At 34.3% G+C, this 15,586-nt stretch overlaps 1 protein-coding gene across 2 annotated transcripts; it reads right to left on the bottom strand.

The window, feature by feature from the left end:
- Window positions 1–2,761: 2,761 nt before the first annotated feature.
- LOC117116268 (activating signal cointegrator 1-like) lies at window positions 2,762–14,800 on the bottom strand. Of its 2 annotated transcripts, none has more exons than XM_033260272.1 (11): window positions 14,675–14,800; window positions 13,780–13,910; window positions 12,775–13,081; window positions 10,935–11,171; window positions 10,264–10,448; window positions 8,893–9,229; window positions 7,410–7,582; window positions 7,169–7,290; window positions 5,574–5,671; window positions 4,745–4,841; window positions 2,762–4,195 (listed from the first exon to the last, which is right to left on the bottom strand). In XM_033260272.1, the coding sequence occupies exons 2-11, from the start codon at window positions 13,869–13,871 to the stop codon at window positions 4,131–4,133; spliced, it is 1,713 nt and encodes a 570-aa protein (XP_033116163.1). In that variant the 5' UTR covers window positions 13,872–13,910; window positions 14,675–14,800; the 3' UTR covers window positions 2,762–4,130. The 2 variants fall into 2 exon arrangements, with proteins under 2 accessions (XP_033116163.1, XP_033116164.1); XM_033260273.1 differs by having other exon boundaries at window positions 14,626–14,771.
- Window positions 14,801–15,586: the final 786 nt, after the last annotated feature.

The following is a 15,586-nucleotide window of genomic DNA, read 5'->3' as shown; positions in this document are numbered from 1 at the left end:
TCTTCGTACATCAAAATCTCTGGCATCGACATTCTACTCGTTGCGCTGTTTGCGAGCGGTGTTGACCGTCCTTTTCTTTTGTTGAATTGCTTTGATGATAGTAGTTACTAGTGGTCTGCGGTATGTAGAAAGCACCTCCAAGAGAGTCATCTGAGCATTATATTGGTTCCTGTATAGCAGCTTATGAATCATTTTAACTGACATTGTATATGTTTATTATGGTGAGTATATATTAAGTTTGTAAACAGGCAAAGCGACTTTTCATTAAAAGAGCTATAGCTTGATGCAATACTATCATGTTCATATATTGAACATTGTATCAATTAATGGATAGCCACTCTGAATGTACAGACGTCTTTGTTAAGTCACTGTTGATGGATGTTAAGAAGATAAGGTCTTTGGTTTATGTTTATTACCAAACATGTACGTTCTATTCGATGTGATGTATATACACAATCCCACACATTAATAGTACCTATATTGAGATTGAATTCGTGTTGTATAAAATAATTAAGTTCAGAAGTACAACACATACTTCCTTTGACGTTATCCCCGTGATTCTATGCACAAGATAAATTATTATATAATAATAATAATAATACAATGGATTTAACCTAAAAATTAATAAAAATGTGTAATTGCAATATAATAATCGGCTAATTAAATTTGATATGGTCTATCCATTCATTCTATTAAATAATTATTCAAATCATGCAACATTCGTAATTCAAATACAGTAATTGCATACCGCAATCATTATCGTTCAATATCGTTCGAACTACGTAACTGCTTTTACCTTGTTCATAAAAGCAGTTCAAATTCAGTATTAAGATAAAAGCAACTTTAGTTGAATCAGGGTTGATTCAATGTTGAGTTTTGGTTGTATTTGAAATTTTTTATAAACGTTAATTTCAACGTTGTCACAGTATAACATATTCAACGGTGAAACATCATGAAATTTTCAATTTTAGTCAACGTTGTATTTTGGTTGTACAGTATATGAACAATTTTCATCAACGTAAATGTAAACGTTGATTCAATATATCTTCACCCTTAAAACAACTAAAATTTTTAATGTTGAGTCAGTGTTGTATTTTAGTTGTACATATGTTTTCTTTAACAAAAAGTTAATGTTAATGTTAGTTCAATGTTAATTTAATGTAAAATATTCAACGTTGATTCAGTGTCAAATGTTTAACATTTAATTATCAGGAATGAGCCAACATAAAAAGATCAAGGTTAATTCAATGTAAAATGTTTAATATAAACGGTAATATGTTCAATGTTGCGTCAACATTGATGCTAGATGCTGTTTCATCTAACGCTGATTCAATATAAAATATTAAATGTTAATTCAAAATTAAATGTCAACGGTTATACGATGGAAATAATTCAATGTCCATTTTATGTCAATTGTTAAACGTTGAATCAAAGTCAAATTGTTAATGTTGAGACAACTTAAAATCGTTCTTTCAACAAAAATTCTATGTTGAGTCAACGACAAATTGTTAACCTTGAGTGAACGTAATCATGTTGAACATACATTATATAAATGTTCAACAAAAATGTGTAATGTTGATTTAATGTAAATGTTTAATGTTGATTCAATCCAAAATGTTAATGTTAAGAGTCCACGTACCACTCTTATGCCTACTATCAACTTGCAAGCAGGGCCTGTCTTCGTTTAACGCTAAGTGCTGTGATTTATGATTTTCTCTCTTGGTTTTTTTTTTTTTTTTTTTTTTTTTTCTTTGTTTTTTTTTTTTTTTTTTTTTTTTTTTTTAATAGTGACATACCGTAAAACCTCGAATTGAAGCCCAATGGGCTTAATCTCCTGATGAAGCCCATCTCGAATTGAAGCCCCCTCTTTTGTTTGCAAAATTAGCCTCGAAAAGAAGTCCATCACGAAAGAAAGCCCATGGGCTTCTTTTCAAGATAGCATAGGCTTCTTTTCGAGATAGTACAGTACATGTAGTGTACATGAATTTCAAAAACAAAATAAATTAAAAACAAATTGATGTTACAGTGGCATATATTTATTGTTTTATAGGATAAATTCACAAAATTTACAGCATTCATTTTGAAAAGAAGCCCCATCTTTACTTTGCAAAAGTAGCCTCGAAAAAAAGCCCATTTTGAAAAGAAGCCCACCTCGAAAAGTAGCCCATCCAAAGTTCGCAATAAAAAGAAGCCCAGAGCTTCAATTCGAGGTTTTACGGTATTACAGTATGAGAATAGTATGATCAGGGAACAGCCTTCAACATAGTTTTGTAGTACCTGTATGTTCTTCAAAGATTGTACATTTATATACTAAATAAGTGAGTAATTTTTAAGTTATTCCAATACAAATTGTAAAATGATTGGTCTAATATAACAAAATCATAGTTTCATTCATCATCTACTTTATTCACATACATCTACAATACTACTGTACATTACTTGATTGGTTTGATATTGTTTTAGTAATGAATTTTCACTTTCCAAGGCATTTTCATGCATTTACTGAAAGTTGAAAGGCAAATGCTTGAAGGCAGGTAGATGTAGTTTCTTTGGATTTTTCGTTCGCTTTTGATAAAGTCCCACATAGGGATTTGATTAAAAAACTTAAAGTATGGGTATTAATGAAGTGTAAATAAGTGTATTCAAGACTTTCTATCAGACAACAAAAAGCTGCCTACAAAGGAATGATATTAAGCCTTAAAGAAAGCCACATCTGCTGTTCCCAATGGGCCAGTAACTTCTTGGCAAAGGTTATTCATTTATATTGCGCAAAATACGAGAGTCTCTATGCGTAGAACAAGTGAGCAGATGTAACTGGAAAATAAAAAAGAAAATCCAAGCCAGCACCCAAACCGCAGTATGGGGATACGCCCTCGTCTCTGAGCAGGGATCAATCAAAATGTACCCTGCCCAGCACCAGTTGAGTCTTGGCCATCCCAGGACTCAGGCGCCTCCTTTTGTTTTGTTTTTAATTTTTTTTTTTTAATTGTTCTTCAATATGCAGATGTGTGTATTATTGTAGTGTATCTGGATTTGTCATGAAAATTTTCTTTCATAACAATATTCTGTATAGGCCTACATTACAAAAAAAACACTTTAAAAATGAGTAACTCTTGGAGTTACCATGTTATATCGTTGATCATGAATAGTACTACCATGTTCTAGAGGTTGTCCTTCAAATGACGGTAAAGGCGATCATGGTGAACGCGTGCTGCATCTCTATAACGCGTGTTCGAGTTTCGAGCGCAATTTTGTTCGAATTCCGAAAGCTATTCAATTGTCAATAGAGCACCCGCTACCTCGTGGTAGTAGTACCCATCATGCCTAGACCGGAATTACACTTTTCCGCCATCTTTAATTGCTACATCATGACATAGTGTCTACGCCCTCATTGGGGGCAGTATACACAAAAACAAGCCAATAGGAGTATAAATATAGATAAAATATTTGTTAAAAAACACATATTAGACTATTTTAAAAAATCTGTTTCAACCATCTGGCATCTGGTCATGTATGTATGTATATATGTACTGTACATATGTGTGTGTGTGTGTGGGGGGGTTGGTGGGAAGGGGTGTGTGTGTATGTTTAACAGAACTTCATTAGATAGTTCTATTCGAGATGATACAGATGCTGTATCTAAAGGTTAAGCGGCATAGAGAGAAAGAGTGATGTGGAGAAATGATTGGCACACGCTATAGACAAAGAAAAAGAAACGTGGTGCGTTAATTCAAGAGTTGAAGATGACCTATGGCGGTCAAAGCAAAGACAGAACTCAGTCAATGCATCCCAACCTCGGCAATCGTCAGTATATTTGCTTTAAAACAACTACTTACAATTAAGAGCAAGTTTGATGGGTAGATCAAGCCTAACGATCATAGAAAGCCCTCAATAATATTGCCGAACGTGCCCCGTCCATCAATTAACGTTTAGTGAGTAAATCACTCAAACTACACCAAAAAAAATAACATCATATTCCATCACTTTTCAGAGAGATTCTACTCTGTGGTTGATAGTCCATGGCTAAGAAGCTAATATTTAGATTTGGATCATCGGCTAAAACCTGTGTAACAGTAATATAGCACTGTAAAACTGTTGTTGTATAAAAGTTGCTGTTTTGGGCAATTTGTTTAGATCTTTGGTAAACTCCGCAATCCTTTCTTGGCTCTTGAATGAACATCGTTTGTTAGCTTCCCTGTTTGAATAAGATGGAGAGGGAACAACTTTAAAAAAAAGATATAATATAAAGAAATTAATAAAGACAATTTTCTTTCTTTTTTTTAAAACCATATTTTTAGAGGTGACCCTTCCGACACACCCTAGGTCAGCGGATATTCAGGAGACATCTTAAGTAAATGAAATAATGTGATGCTTTTGTCAACATAGGCCCAACTTGTTTGCAAATGCATTCATGATTATTCTTTGCAGAAGGTAGTCATCGACATAGGCCAACTCTTTCATACATTTGTGAACATCTTGTACAAAATGTATACAAGACAAAATATTGGTTATATTGGCTTAATCATGTACTTTACTTGTATTTATGAAATGGAAAATACATGTTTCAGTACAATGAATCTTGCTAAGATATCCCCTGTAACAACAACACAGTTTAAATTTTGTTCAATAAGAATGGAGTTATTTTGAATTCTTCGTTATCCTCCTAAATACCAATTTACATAATTTATCACTACAAAATTCTTTACAAAAAACATATCAAAATTAACAGCAAAACTTAACTTACATATTTTGTGCTTTCCTTTGATTGGAAACCTTACAATCAACTCTTGAAAATTCTCAGCTATGATTACAAATGGTGAAGATGATTCACCATCAGGATACTATAAGAAAAATAAAAGTTACAGAATGTACTGTCATTAACAACTTTATAGCTCTAAAAATGACATTATAAATAATATACTATCACAAATTTCATAGACTAAATGTTAAGCAATTAAGTGTGTCCTTAGAAGATGAATATTACTTTATTGCACTCTGAAATAAAACCAAGTTTGAGTTCAATCAAATATTAATTATATTTCATTTCAAAAGTATGTAATGTAATGTATTTCATTTTCATTTCATTTATTTCGCCAGATATAAATATATAAATATACAAATATAAAATTTCAAAAATAGAATTGTTGCCATGTGGCAGGATTGCCCAAAAGTAGAAGATCTACTGTCGAGGGGCTCTCCTCATGACAACAAAAATACAATATCGCAATTCAATATACATAATTTAAAAAAAAAAAAAAAAAATATATTATAAACATTAAAATGCAGTACGGTATAAGAAAACATAATATAATAACAAAAAGATTAAAAAGGCCTAATAAAAAGAACAGATAAAATAAATTTTACAATTAAATAAACAAGTATACAATGATATTAAAATACAGCAAGAATATTAGAAGGCAGTATTAAGATATTTTAATAGATAAATACATTATCTAAACTGGAACAGATAACATAACAGCAGAAGTAACTAAACATTGAACCTGCAATGTGTGAATCATTTTTGTCAGTGTAACCAACAGCTCAAATATAAACCCTAAATATACTGTACTTACACTAACTCTGTACTGCTCTTGGGATAAACAATCAACAACATCAACACATCCAAGGAGACAAGAAGTGGGATATGCATCTGGAAATCCCAAGTCAATTTCTACAGAAAACAGAACATAAGTATAAATATTTATGACATGTTTACAGTCTATATATGCACTAATTTATGTTAACTTATGACTACGGAATGATAAAACCTACTAATAATTAAATAACCTTTTAAATAAATGTTGAGTTGGAACGGTGGTGGTGCCAGCAGTGGAAATTGCCCCACTGTCGTACAGGCCTGGATTTCGTCCAAGGCCACATAATGGTTGTCAGTCCAAAAATATCAATTTGCTATCTAAATAACAATATTTTGATTGTCAATCCTGCAATAGGCCCATACTATTCAACCAAAAAAACTCTACCAATGAACCCTACCTGGGATTTTTATGCCAGGATCCTGGCTGAGGCTCTAGTCTGCCCCTTGGTTTGAATCCCCTGTTGGAGTTACCACTTAGTTGGAGGTTATGGGTTGATTACATAAAGTATCTTTGACATTCGTTGTCTTAATTGCTCTTATTGTTCCGTTTAATGATCTTAGGGAGTGTTTTGTATATCTGGTGTTCATATTGTCATGCGCTTTATTTAAGCATTTGACATCTTTACACTTATTAAGGTTTCTTTGGCAGTGTGATTTTGTCTTCATTTGCAATTGATATCTTAATACTGCCTTCTAATATTCTTGCTGTATTTTAATATCATTGTATACTTGTTTATTTAATTGTAAAATTGCAGCAATTCCAGTTTTTTTACTGCCAACACAAGTTTTTGTTTTGAATGAATGAATTTGTTGCTGATTATCATAATTAACTCAATTGATTAAATGCATTTAGATTCCAAAATTAAGTGAAGACACAACAATTTGGCAAATGGATATATAATACAAATATTTTATAAATAGATAATTGATGTATAACTTTTATAAGACAATATATAAAACATACTCTGAAGATAGTAATACAAGCTGGTGTTGCTATATATACATGTATGTGAAACATTGGTGGTTAAAATATTGTATGTACTCTAATATTTTTCCATGCAAAGTTAAAGCAGTAGCATCCTATGTGTCATTAAACAACACTCCTTAAAGGCCCTGTTGTGCCCACAAATGTAACTGTTACATGCTCTGTTATGATGTACTCATCTTCTAAAGCGGAGAGAGCCCGGTAGCCAGGGGGTGGAGGGGTTGGGGGCGGGGGGGGGGGGGGGGAATGCCCACCTTGCTAAATATTTGGTTTCCTCTGCTAAAATCAAAGATATGTGAATTATTAAAACTAAAAATTATTTTTTATAAGAGCAAAAACAGATATTGAGGGGAAATATTGTGTTTCTCAGTTGGTACTTGCTTTGATGTGAATAGAAGTGGATATTCAGCCCCATAGCCGAAAAAGGGGAGGGGGACAGAGGCCATTTAAATGAATACCTGGGTTCTAGTCAGCCCCCTTGGGGTGACCCCTGTCGGATTTGTCAGACCCCTGTAAGCAAATTTCTGGAACCACCACTGGATGAAATATATTCAGTGAAACAACAATGCAGACAGCACTTGACTTACCTTCATAAAGGTCTTTATAAAATGATTCTAGTTCACAGATTTCCTCTTTTGATGGCATTTTTGCTGTCGCTGCTATCCACAGTCGTCCACGATGAGCGGTGTACCACGTCCTACCTTCATGTCTGCAAAACACATTAATTACACTTTTTCAGAAAAGCTTTGCAGTACTTTGTTGTACTGAAATACTTGAAAATATTGCTATTTTCGAAAGTAGAATGAATAAAAAACTATAGCACTGTACTTTTTAATTCCTTGAACAAAAAGTGAGGCCCATGGTTGATGCATACTGAGGCAGTTGCCCTCATCAGACATCTTCTGCAACTCCACGTCCTGTATACGCTGACCGCTGCGGGTCGATTCAACATTTGACTGGTTTGAGATTGGCTTTGGAGGTTTTACTCTAGTTGACACAAACTATTAAGATAAAATAGAATAGGTAACTACTTAAATACTTTTAAAAAAATAATGTTTTGCCATATCAACCGCGAAGCAACTTTAAAAAATGAGCTTATGCAAAGAATTAAGGAAGAGAAAAAAACAGAGGGAGTTAATGAAATAGGAAAAAGTTTTCCATGATGATAATTAATTTTGGATTAAGGTAAAGGTAGGAAATAACCTGTGACTTGAAGATTTAACTAGATCAAAACAATTAAAATAACAATAAATAACAATATTAAAATTGGGTCTATATGCAAAAAGATGGAACAGAAAAAAAAGCAATAGAACATAACGCTACAGACTAACAAACTAAAACAAAGAAGCACATCAATTAATACAATTTCACACCCACGGGAGTCTACAAAACGTTAGTTTCCATAAAGAACGGTAACATCAACAGATTAATGAGTTGAATGAAATCATTCTTATACCTTAAACACTTCTTCCAATGTACTTCAACCAACTTCTACACCCCCCAACCCCCCCCTCCCCCGGCAATTTTCTAATTCCTAATCCGACATAAAAGCAATTTAGGAAAATTAAATATATAAAACGAAACATACAACAATCTTCAACAAAACACATAAATATATATGAAAGCAGTAATACAGATCTACCAGTACAGTACTGAAATCCCACCCATCCTGAGTGTATACAGACTGTAACTCTTTAAAACCTTTAGTTGTTTTTAAGTTTTGTACGCTTCATTTAGTTGGGCCCATTTTGGCTAAAACTGACGAAAAAGAACCGTTAGTTGGATGGGGCTAAAATTTGAGGTTTTGGCTTTTATAGCTTAAAAAAGGATGTAAATTGCCTTTCTTGGGGGGATTAGAGAATGACCCTGATAGTGATAATGGTGGTGGTGATGATGATGATAGATAAAAATAATATGTTTATTTTCTTTTATTAAACTTTAAAAGAGGGTAGCCCTTGGCAACTTCAAGGGCCATCATAACTGTATTAATTCAGTTTTTTTTTTTTGCACTATTGTCAATACACCTTCAATAAAGAAAGTAAAAAATTAACCAAAATCACCTTCAATGGCAATGGTATAAATATACAAATACTCATCGAATAAAAAATATTTATGTAAATGTGAACAAATCTGTTCAGTATGTAATGTAATTCAGACATATCACAGAACATAAAATAAATAATAAAAGTCATAAATGATAAATATACTGTAAAGAGCGTCAATATCATAGTAGTTAGAATATTCAAATAATATTTGAATCCTAATTACAGAAATTGCCTAAAAGGCAAAAATAAATGAAGTTTCATCTCACCTTGGGTGGTTTTGATGTTATTGTAGGATTTACCAATTCATTCAAGTGAGTTCTATTTTGTGATTCACTTTGAAATTTCTGTAAATCTGTTCCAAAGTTAACTGCTTTTACAATTGCATCGTCCTTATCATACATATTGACGTTCTCTGTTGAATCAACGACTCTACGCCCAGCAAAATCTAAAGTTATCTTTTTGTTTAACCTCGAGCCATGTAGTTGTTCTCGTAGCTCAGTCTCACGTTTTCTCAACAGTTCTCGTTCGTTTTTACTCAGCCATTGATTCGTGTCCGTAGCAAAGTAATCAGACTCATCGTCAATAATTTGTGTTCTCTTGATGCTACAGTGATGAATTTCATTTAGTTATCATTAACAGCAATTATTTGCCTGATGAGTAAACATGTATAGCCTAGACTGACAAAAATTACAAAATGACAATACAAAGTAGTCCAAGTACCATACCTACAGTTCGAGACATACTGTTATCCCACAAGAAGCATGCACTATTTTGTTCAGTACACTTTAATTGTTCTGAATATTTGCCTTCTGTTTTTGTGTAGTCCTACTGTTCTCATACCATTTACCTGTCCTTTACTCTGAGAAATTGCTATACACTGCCCTGACAGTACCAAGAACATATTGTAAGGTTCCAGGCTACTGGTTTATTAGCAAGAAATTTGCCTACAAGAATGCTTTGAAGATCTGTACATGCGACTGTCTTTTCTTTACAGACTCTTATGACACTAAAGCACCGACATAACCTAACTAGTCTTATTTACAAACTTCCATGTTTTATTTCTTATAAATATAACAGATTACTGTACAGCTTTTCAAATGATGAGTGAGATGTATGCATCATAGTTGCCAACCTGAGAGATTTGAAATGTGTGACCACGCCAACTGGCTGTGGCGGGGGATGTGGCGGGGCCCTGGCAGGGCCAAGGAGCGGATCCCTGGTGGGGATCCTAGGGACGGTCTGAGCATTTTAAGCTGTTTGTTGACAATACTGGGTACATAAACAAAAATATTTTTAATAAAGCCATATACAATTGGTATGTTTCATTTGACCACCCAAACTATATACACAAACGATCAAAGCTCTCTATGACTCAAGTTACATGACCATTTTTATACTTTTAATAAAACCAATTTCTTTTAATTTTTAAATATATTTTCCCTTGAATTCGTGACAATTCGTCATGCATAGATCTGTGCTAAATGCTTGACAAATTTATGATCATGCATGTTTCCGCAAAATGCATGTTTCATCAAATAAAAGGTAAACATTTGTTGAAACTGAAAACAGACTCACATTGCAGTATTATTTTTACACCAAACGTGGTACGTGATATTTACAAATATTCTTGCAATTACCTTGTTCTGTCAAACTCTATCAGTCTGTCTTTTGTCTTTATGGCTTTCTCTATGGCTAACTGTTGTTTACAATCAGTACTGTTGTTATAGCTGCTAAGCTGCGTTCCTCCTAATAACTTCTTCCTGAGTTTTTCACTTTTGTTGGAATTTCGTGCTAAAATTTCTTGTTCTTCTCTTGTACAAACCTAAAAGCCAAAAACCAGAATTGTACAAAGAAAGCCAAACACCAGAGACCGGTTTGGCTTGTCTTTGCCGCATAATTTCTATTGTGTCCATCACTTGACCCTACTGCAATTCGCATACCAAAAATTGTGCTGAAAGGCTTCTTACAAAAGGAAGCTCAGTAATGTGTTCAGAAGGGAAGGTCCAACTGTTATAATATGAAGCTCCACTAAAGGCTTGTTTCTACTGACAAGAAAAAAATGTTATGTACTGTTCGTTTTAGGAATGGTTTTTTGTGGCAGTAGGAACAGGGCACAGAATCAATACCGTGCAAGGAACACCAAAGAACTATTCTTCCTACAAAAGAACCATTCTTCATCTGGTAATTTTTAGCTGCAACATAAATACTCGTCAAAAACGGAGCAAGATATTTTTAGTTGCCGATCTGCAATTGTGGGTGGTATGCATGCAACAGTAAAGTACAAGCTCAACAAAATGTTAATACTTACTAAAGTGCCACAAAATAAACAAGGACCCGAGCCCTCCTGGGCACAAACCACTCTACCACATGATAAGCAGTTACTGATCAGGGTGTGTTTCTGTGCTTGACATTCACAAGGATGCCTTCCTGGCAAGTGAATCACATCTTTTGTTTCTCCCTCACTGCTGTAAAGTTGAACAAATTTCTGTTTTTGTTTCTTCCTTGCACCTTGCTTATTGTAGGATTTTAGAACAGAATCACCTTCCTTTGGGGAATAAACAACAAAAAAAATCAAATAAAAAAAATACAAAACTGATATGTATCTATATGTGTGAAAATAAGCACTTTAAGTAGTTTCAGGCTTTTTTTTATATCTATTAACTTTTTATTATCAAGTGTTTTAACATACTAGGCACCTAGGCCTACTAACTATTCCTTAAAAACTACCAAGAATAATCCTTTTCATGACAATGATTTGACATCGGTAAAAGGTTATTTTCGCATTCTGAGCTTTTTCCAAAAAATTATCTGATTCTCATATGAAAATTTATCGGATAATTTGGGACCTGTTTCTGCAGCGAAAAAATTACAAAATGGCCGCTTTCCGATAATTTATCGGATAATAAGTGCTGCGGAAAAACGGGCTAAAATGCAACTCCACTTACACGTAAGCAAGCTTAGCTATTGTAATTTTAATTTCTTTGGTGTGAAGAACACTAAGGATGACCCATGAAAATTCAGATATATTTTCAGTGGGGTCCCTCTACTGGTGAATTGGGCAGTACACCGGGAAACAATCTCCGGCTATTTTCCAAAAAGTGTACTGCTTTCTTTAACAACAAACATGGGTCATATTCCACACAGGGCAAATGATTAAATGTCCCCTTCTGAAAGATAATGTGCTTTTGAAACTTGCATTTCAGCCATTCAGATTAACCAAAAGAGCCGACTGAGCTTCTGTATGTTTTTCAGACTCTCATTTTGCTTCTTGCTTTATGTCTACAAATGATGCCTACGCTGCCTTTTCACCGTCATAGAGCTAGATAAACATAGAAACGAAACAAGCATTTCTGTACTGTGCAGAAGAGTACACAAAAAATGGAATTCAGCTTGTGTGCAACACAATAATGGAAATGCATGCACTGCATGTTTCAGGATAAAAAAATAAAGCAAGATTATGACATCATCATTGACTTATAATACTGCTGGGCAAATCCAAGCAATAGACATCCATTTTTTAAATAACCAAGGCAATTTTGTATTTATCAAATGAAGTTGTCATTGTCAAAATTCGTAAAGATATCAATATTCTTACCATATGCACTGAAACATGCATAATTAATCACCTATAATTATAATTTAATGAAATTTCATTGATGAATGAATAATGAATGGGAAAAAATATCAAATATAGTTACCATTGTGAGTTTACAATTAGGCAGTGAGGAAGAATTAAATTTGCACTATAGCTTTGTTATGCTTCGTCAGTCTTTAATTTATAATCAAATAATATGTCAAAGACATTCATGGAGCTGCATCTTAACAAATGCTAATCAATGTTGTAATGCATAAAATTCATGTTATTGTTATGATCAGTGAAACTTAACATAATGATGGAGGGTGAAGGTGAAGTGGGGAGGGGCTAGATGATTAAGTGAGGTGCAGGTCTACTACTCAAGGTCACAAAATAATGTGATGTTTAACTACTTGAGCACGATTTTTGGCTTTGGACATTTTCAATGGGAGGAGGAGACTGGGGTGAGCATTTTTTGGTGCGTACACAGGTGCGCACCCCTAGATACGCCACTGGTTATCGATAACATTTAGGTCATCAACTTTTTTTTACAATTTGTTTTACATCCACCTACCTGCCTTTCTACCTGATCATTCTTCTCCTTATGACCTGTATTACTATTACTGCCAGAAACAAAATCATTTTCTTTGGCTGGTTTTCTATATACTGTTGTATGCTCTGGGATGTCTGAGTTTGAAGGTTTAGGGTGTTCAATTTTTGAATTTAATGTCTGTGCATCAATGCTATCATCTAAATTTTTCAATTTCTTCCACCGTCGTAGAAGTTCCCTGATGAAAGTTTTGTGCTTTGGGTTGGAGGTGTCTAGTAGGTCATGTAAGTAATCTTCGAGGTCCATCCCACTTTCCATTGAAAGAAGGTACCTACAGATAGAAAATGAAAAGAATTAAATATATATGAACCATGGATTGGAGTTGAATGGCTTGATAGTTAAATGATTGATTTTAAATCCCAGGGTACTAGGAACTCAGTTGCTGTCAATGTATACAGAACTGTTTTTCATGACCTAAAACAACTCCACTCCCTGCGTCATAATGAGACTGAGTTTATGGTAGACCATCTTGTATGTATGTTTGTCTTGTGAAAGGAACTGCCAATAGGACAAACATTATAGAATAGGCGATGTTCTTTTGACAAAGAGTACAAAAATAACTATTTTAGACATAGACAATGTTTCAGCCTTTTTAACTTTTAAAATTCCATCATAACTCTATACTCAATCAGGTAAGAATGAATTAAAAGAATACAGCGCAGAGTCATGAGGGGAGTTTCGAAAGTTAAGACAGGTAAAATGCCGGGTACACCTACACATACATGACTCAACGTCTTTGAGTGACAAGAGAATATTTTTCCTTTACTTCATATTATATTTAAATGTTTATCTGTTATACTGATTGCAATGTTGTTATGAATCATCTCTAATTCTCGACATACTGATTATTATTCTTTTAAGCACCCTGTATATCAGTGGCATAGTAGAGGGGATAGTCTAGTGTTTTTCTGCAGTAGATCTGAATACTATTACCCCAATTAAAAGGTTTACTTCACACAATATACATACTGGACAACATCTTGAGGTGAATCTAGATGGAGAATATCAATAAGCTGGTGACAACACCATTGGTACAAGGCTTCTTGGTTGTTACTCATCATAAAGCAGCATTGATTGATGACAGATGGCAACTACTGTACCTAGCAAAAATATGAAAAAAATACATATCAGTTAGAAATTAAGTATAACTTAATTAAACTAGGTAGCAATCTCAATCATGACTCTGTTAAATCTACCATACTGTAGGCGTAATTAGTTATATGAAGGCCTTTTATACAAATTCAAACATTTCCGTACCAGATTTCTTTAAAAACATTTTCTGTTTTTGCATTTAATATTTTTATGGTATTTCATACAAAGCAAAACAAATAAATTTATCCATTTTTAATAAAGAATCCCAAAATTAACATAAAATGTTTTTATGTTCCCAGGAAGCTAGGCTTCCCCGACAGGGGAAAGGGGTATAGACTTCCCTTTTCGGGTAGCTTGTCTCAGGGAATCTCGTGCCACCCCTAATGTTTAGACCTATGGGCAGACATACATGGTTAGGATGACACTTTATGAAATTATTCATTGGCAAATTGGTGGATGCTTTCTGTCTTAAACAGCCAGACCTCCACCTAGACCTAGGCCCTAGAAAGAGTTTGATTTTCACATCAACCATTTTGGATTTTGAAGTGATTCTGGTCGACTGTGCGACATGTGCTGGGCAAGCCTAAAGTTATCATATTCCACTGCCTTTTTTTTTTTTAGCAGTTTGAGGTGGGCCTAGGCCCTAGCCTAGCTCAACAAGACTAAAATAAGGGCGGCCGCGGCCCCTATTAAATATAGTATAGGTAGGCCTAGTCTACGTACTATAATAATAGCGTGTGACTTGATAATAACACACATAAAAGCTAAGCACCTCTTCTTCGTCGCTTGATATAGGCCTACAGTAGGCCTCTGTCTAGTCTGTACTCAACTCAAAGAATATCTATTCTTTGCTGTCTCTACACATACTGTATTGCACCATATAATATAAACAGAAATACATGACCCCAAGTGACCCCGTACGAATATAGAGGGCTCACTTAATTAATCTAAGATTAAAGATGTACTATCATACGTATTTCTCGGTCATGACGTACTGTAAAACAATTGAAAATGTCAAATTCACTTTTGAATTGCTTAATTTGTATAGTTAAGTAAATCTTGAACACAAAATTTAAAATTTGAATGAACAAAAAATTCGGACATGACACGTTGTTGTTTGTTGTTATTTGCGACGTCATCAATGAGTACAATACATTCATTATCGTATTATTAAACTGCCTCAAAGAATCTCCAGGTTTGGTATTCATTAGCCACCATCAACTAAACTGCCTTAAAAAAATGGTTCGTGTGGGAATCGAACAAACAACCTCTATGTTTGCTATTCATTATCCACCATCAACTAAACTGCCTTAAAAAAAAAAAAAAAAAAAAAAAAAACTGGCTCGTGGGGGAATCGAACCCACGACCCTAAAAAAAATTATAAAAACTATTAAAAAAAACTTGCCCCGTGTGGGAATCTAACCCACGATCGCTGAGTTTACTACTCCTGATCCAGCATGACTAAACGGAGGGAGGTAAACCGCGGCCCCTAAGCCATCAATGCGATAAACCTAGTACCACACCAAGTACCAGTTAGTCAATTCTGATCGTACTAGAAAAAATTCTTTGTACAGGGGCGGATTTAGGGGGGGGGGGGCCGGCCCGGCCCCGGCCCCCCCCCCCCCTTTGGGGGGGGAAAAAAAGAAAAGAAAAAGAAAAAAAAAGGAGGGAAGAAAAAAAAAGA

Source organism: Anneissia japonica, unplaced genomic scaffold (assembly GCF_011630105.1).
Source record: "Anneissia japonica isolate Jap-2015-1 unplaced genomic scaffold, ASM1163010v1 scaffold171_len658169_cov177, whole genome shotgun sequence".
Lineage (NCBI taxonomy): Eukaryota > Metazoa > Echinodermata > Crinoidea > Comatulida > Comatulidae > Anneissia > Anneissia japonica.
Note: the sequence above shows the minus strand (reverse complement) of the source record. Positions and strands in the feature narration are given on the sequence as shown.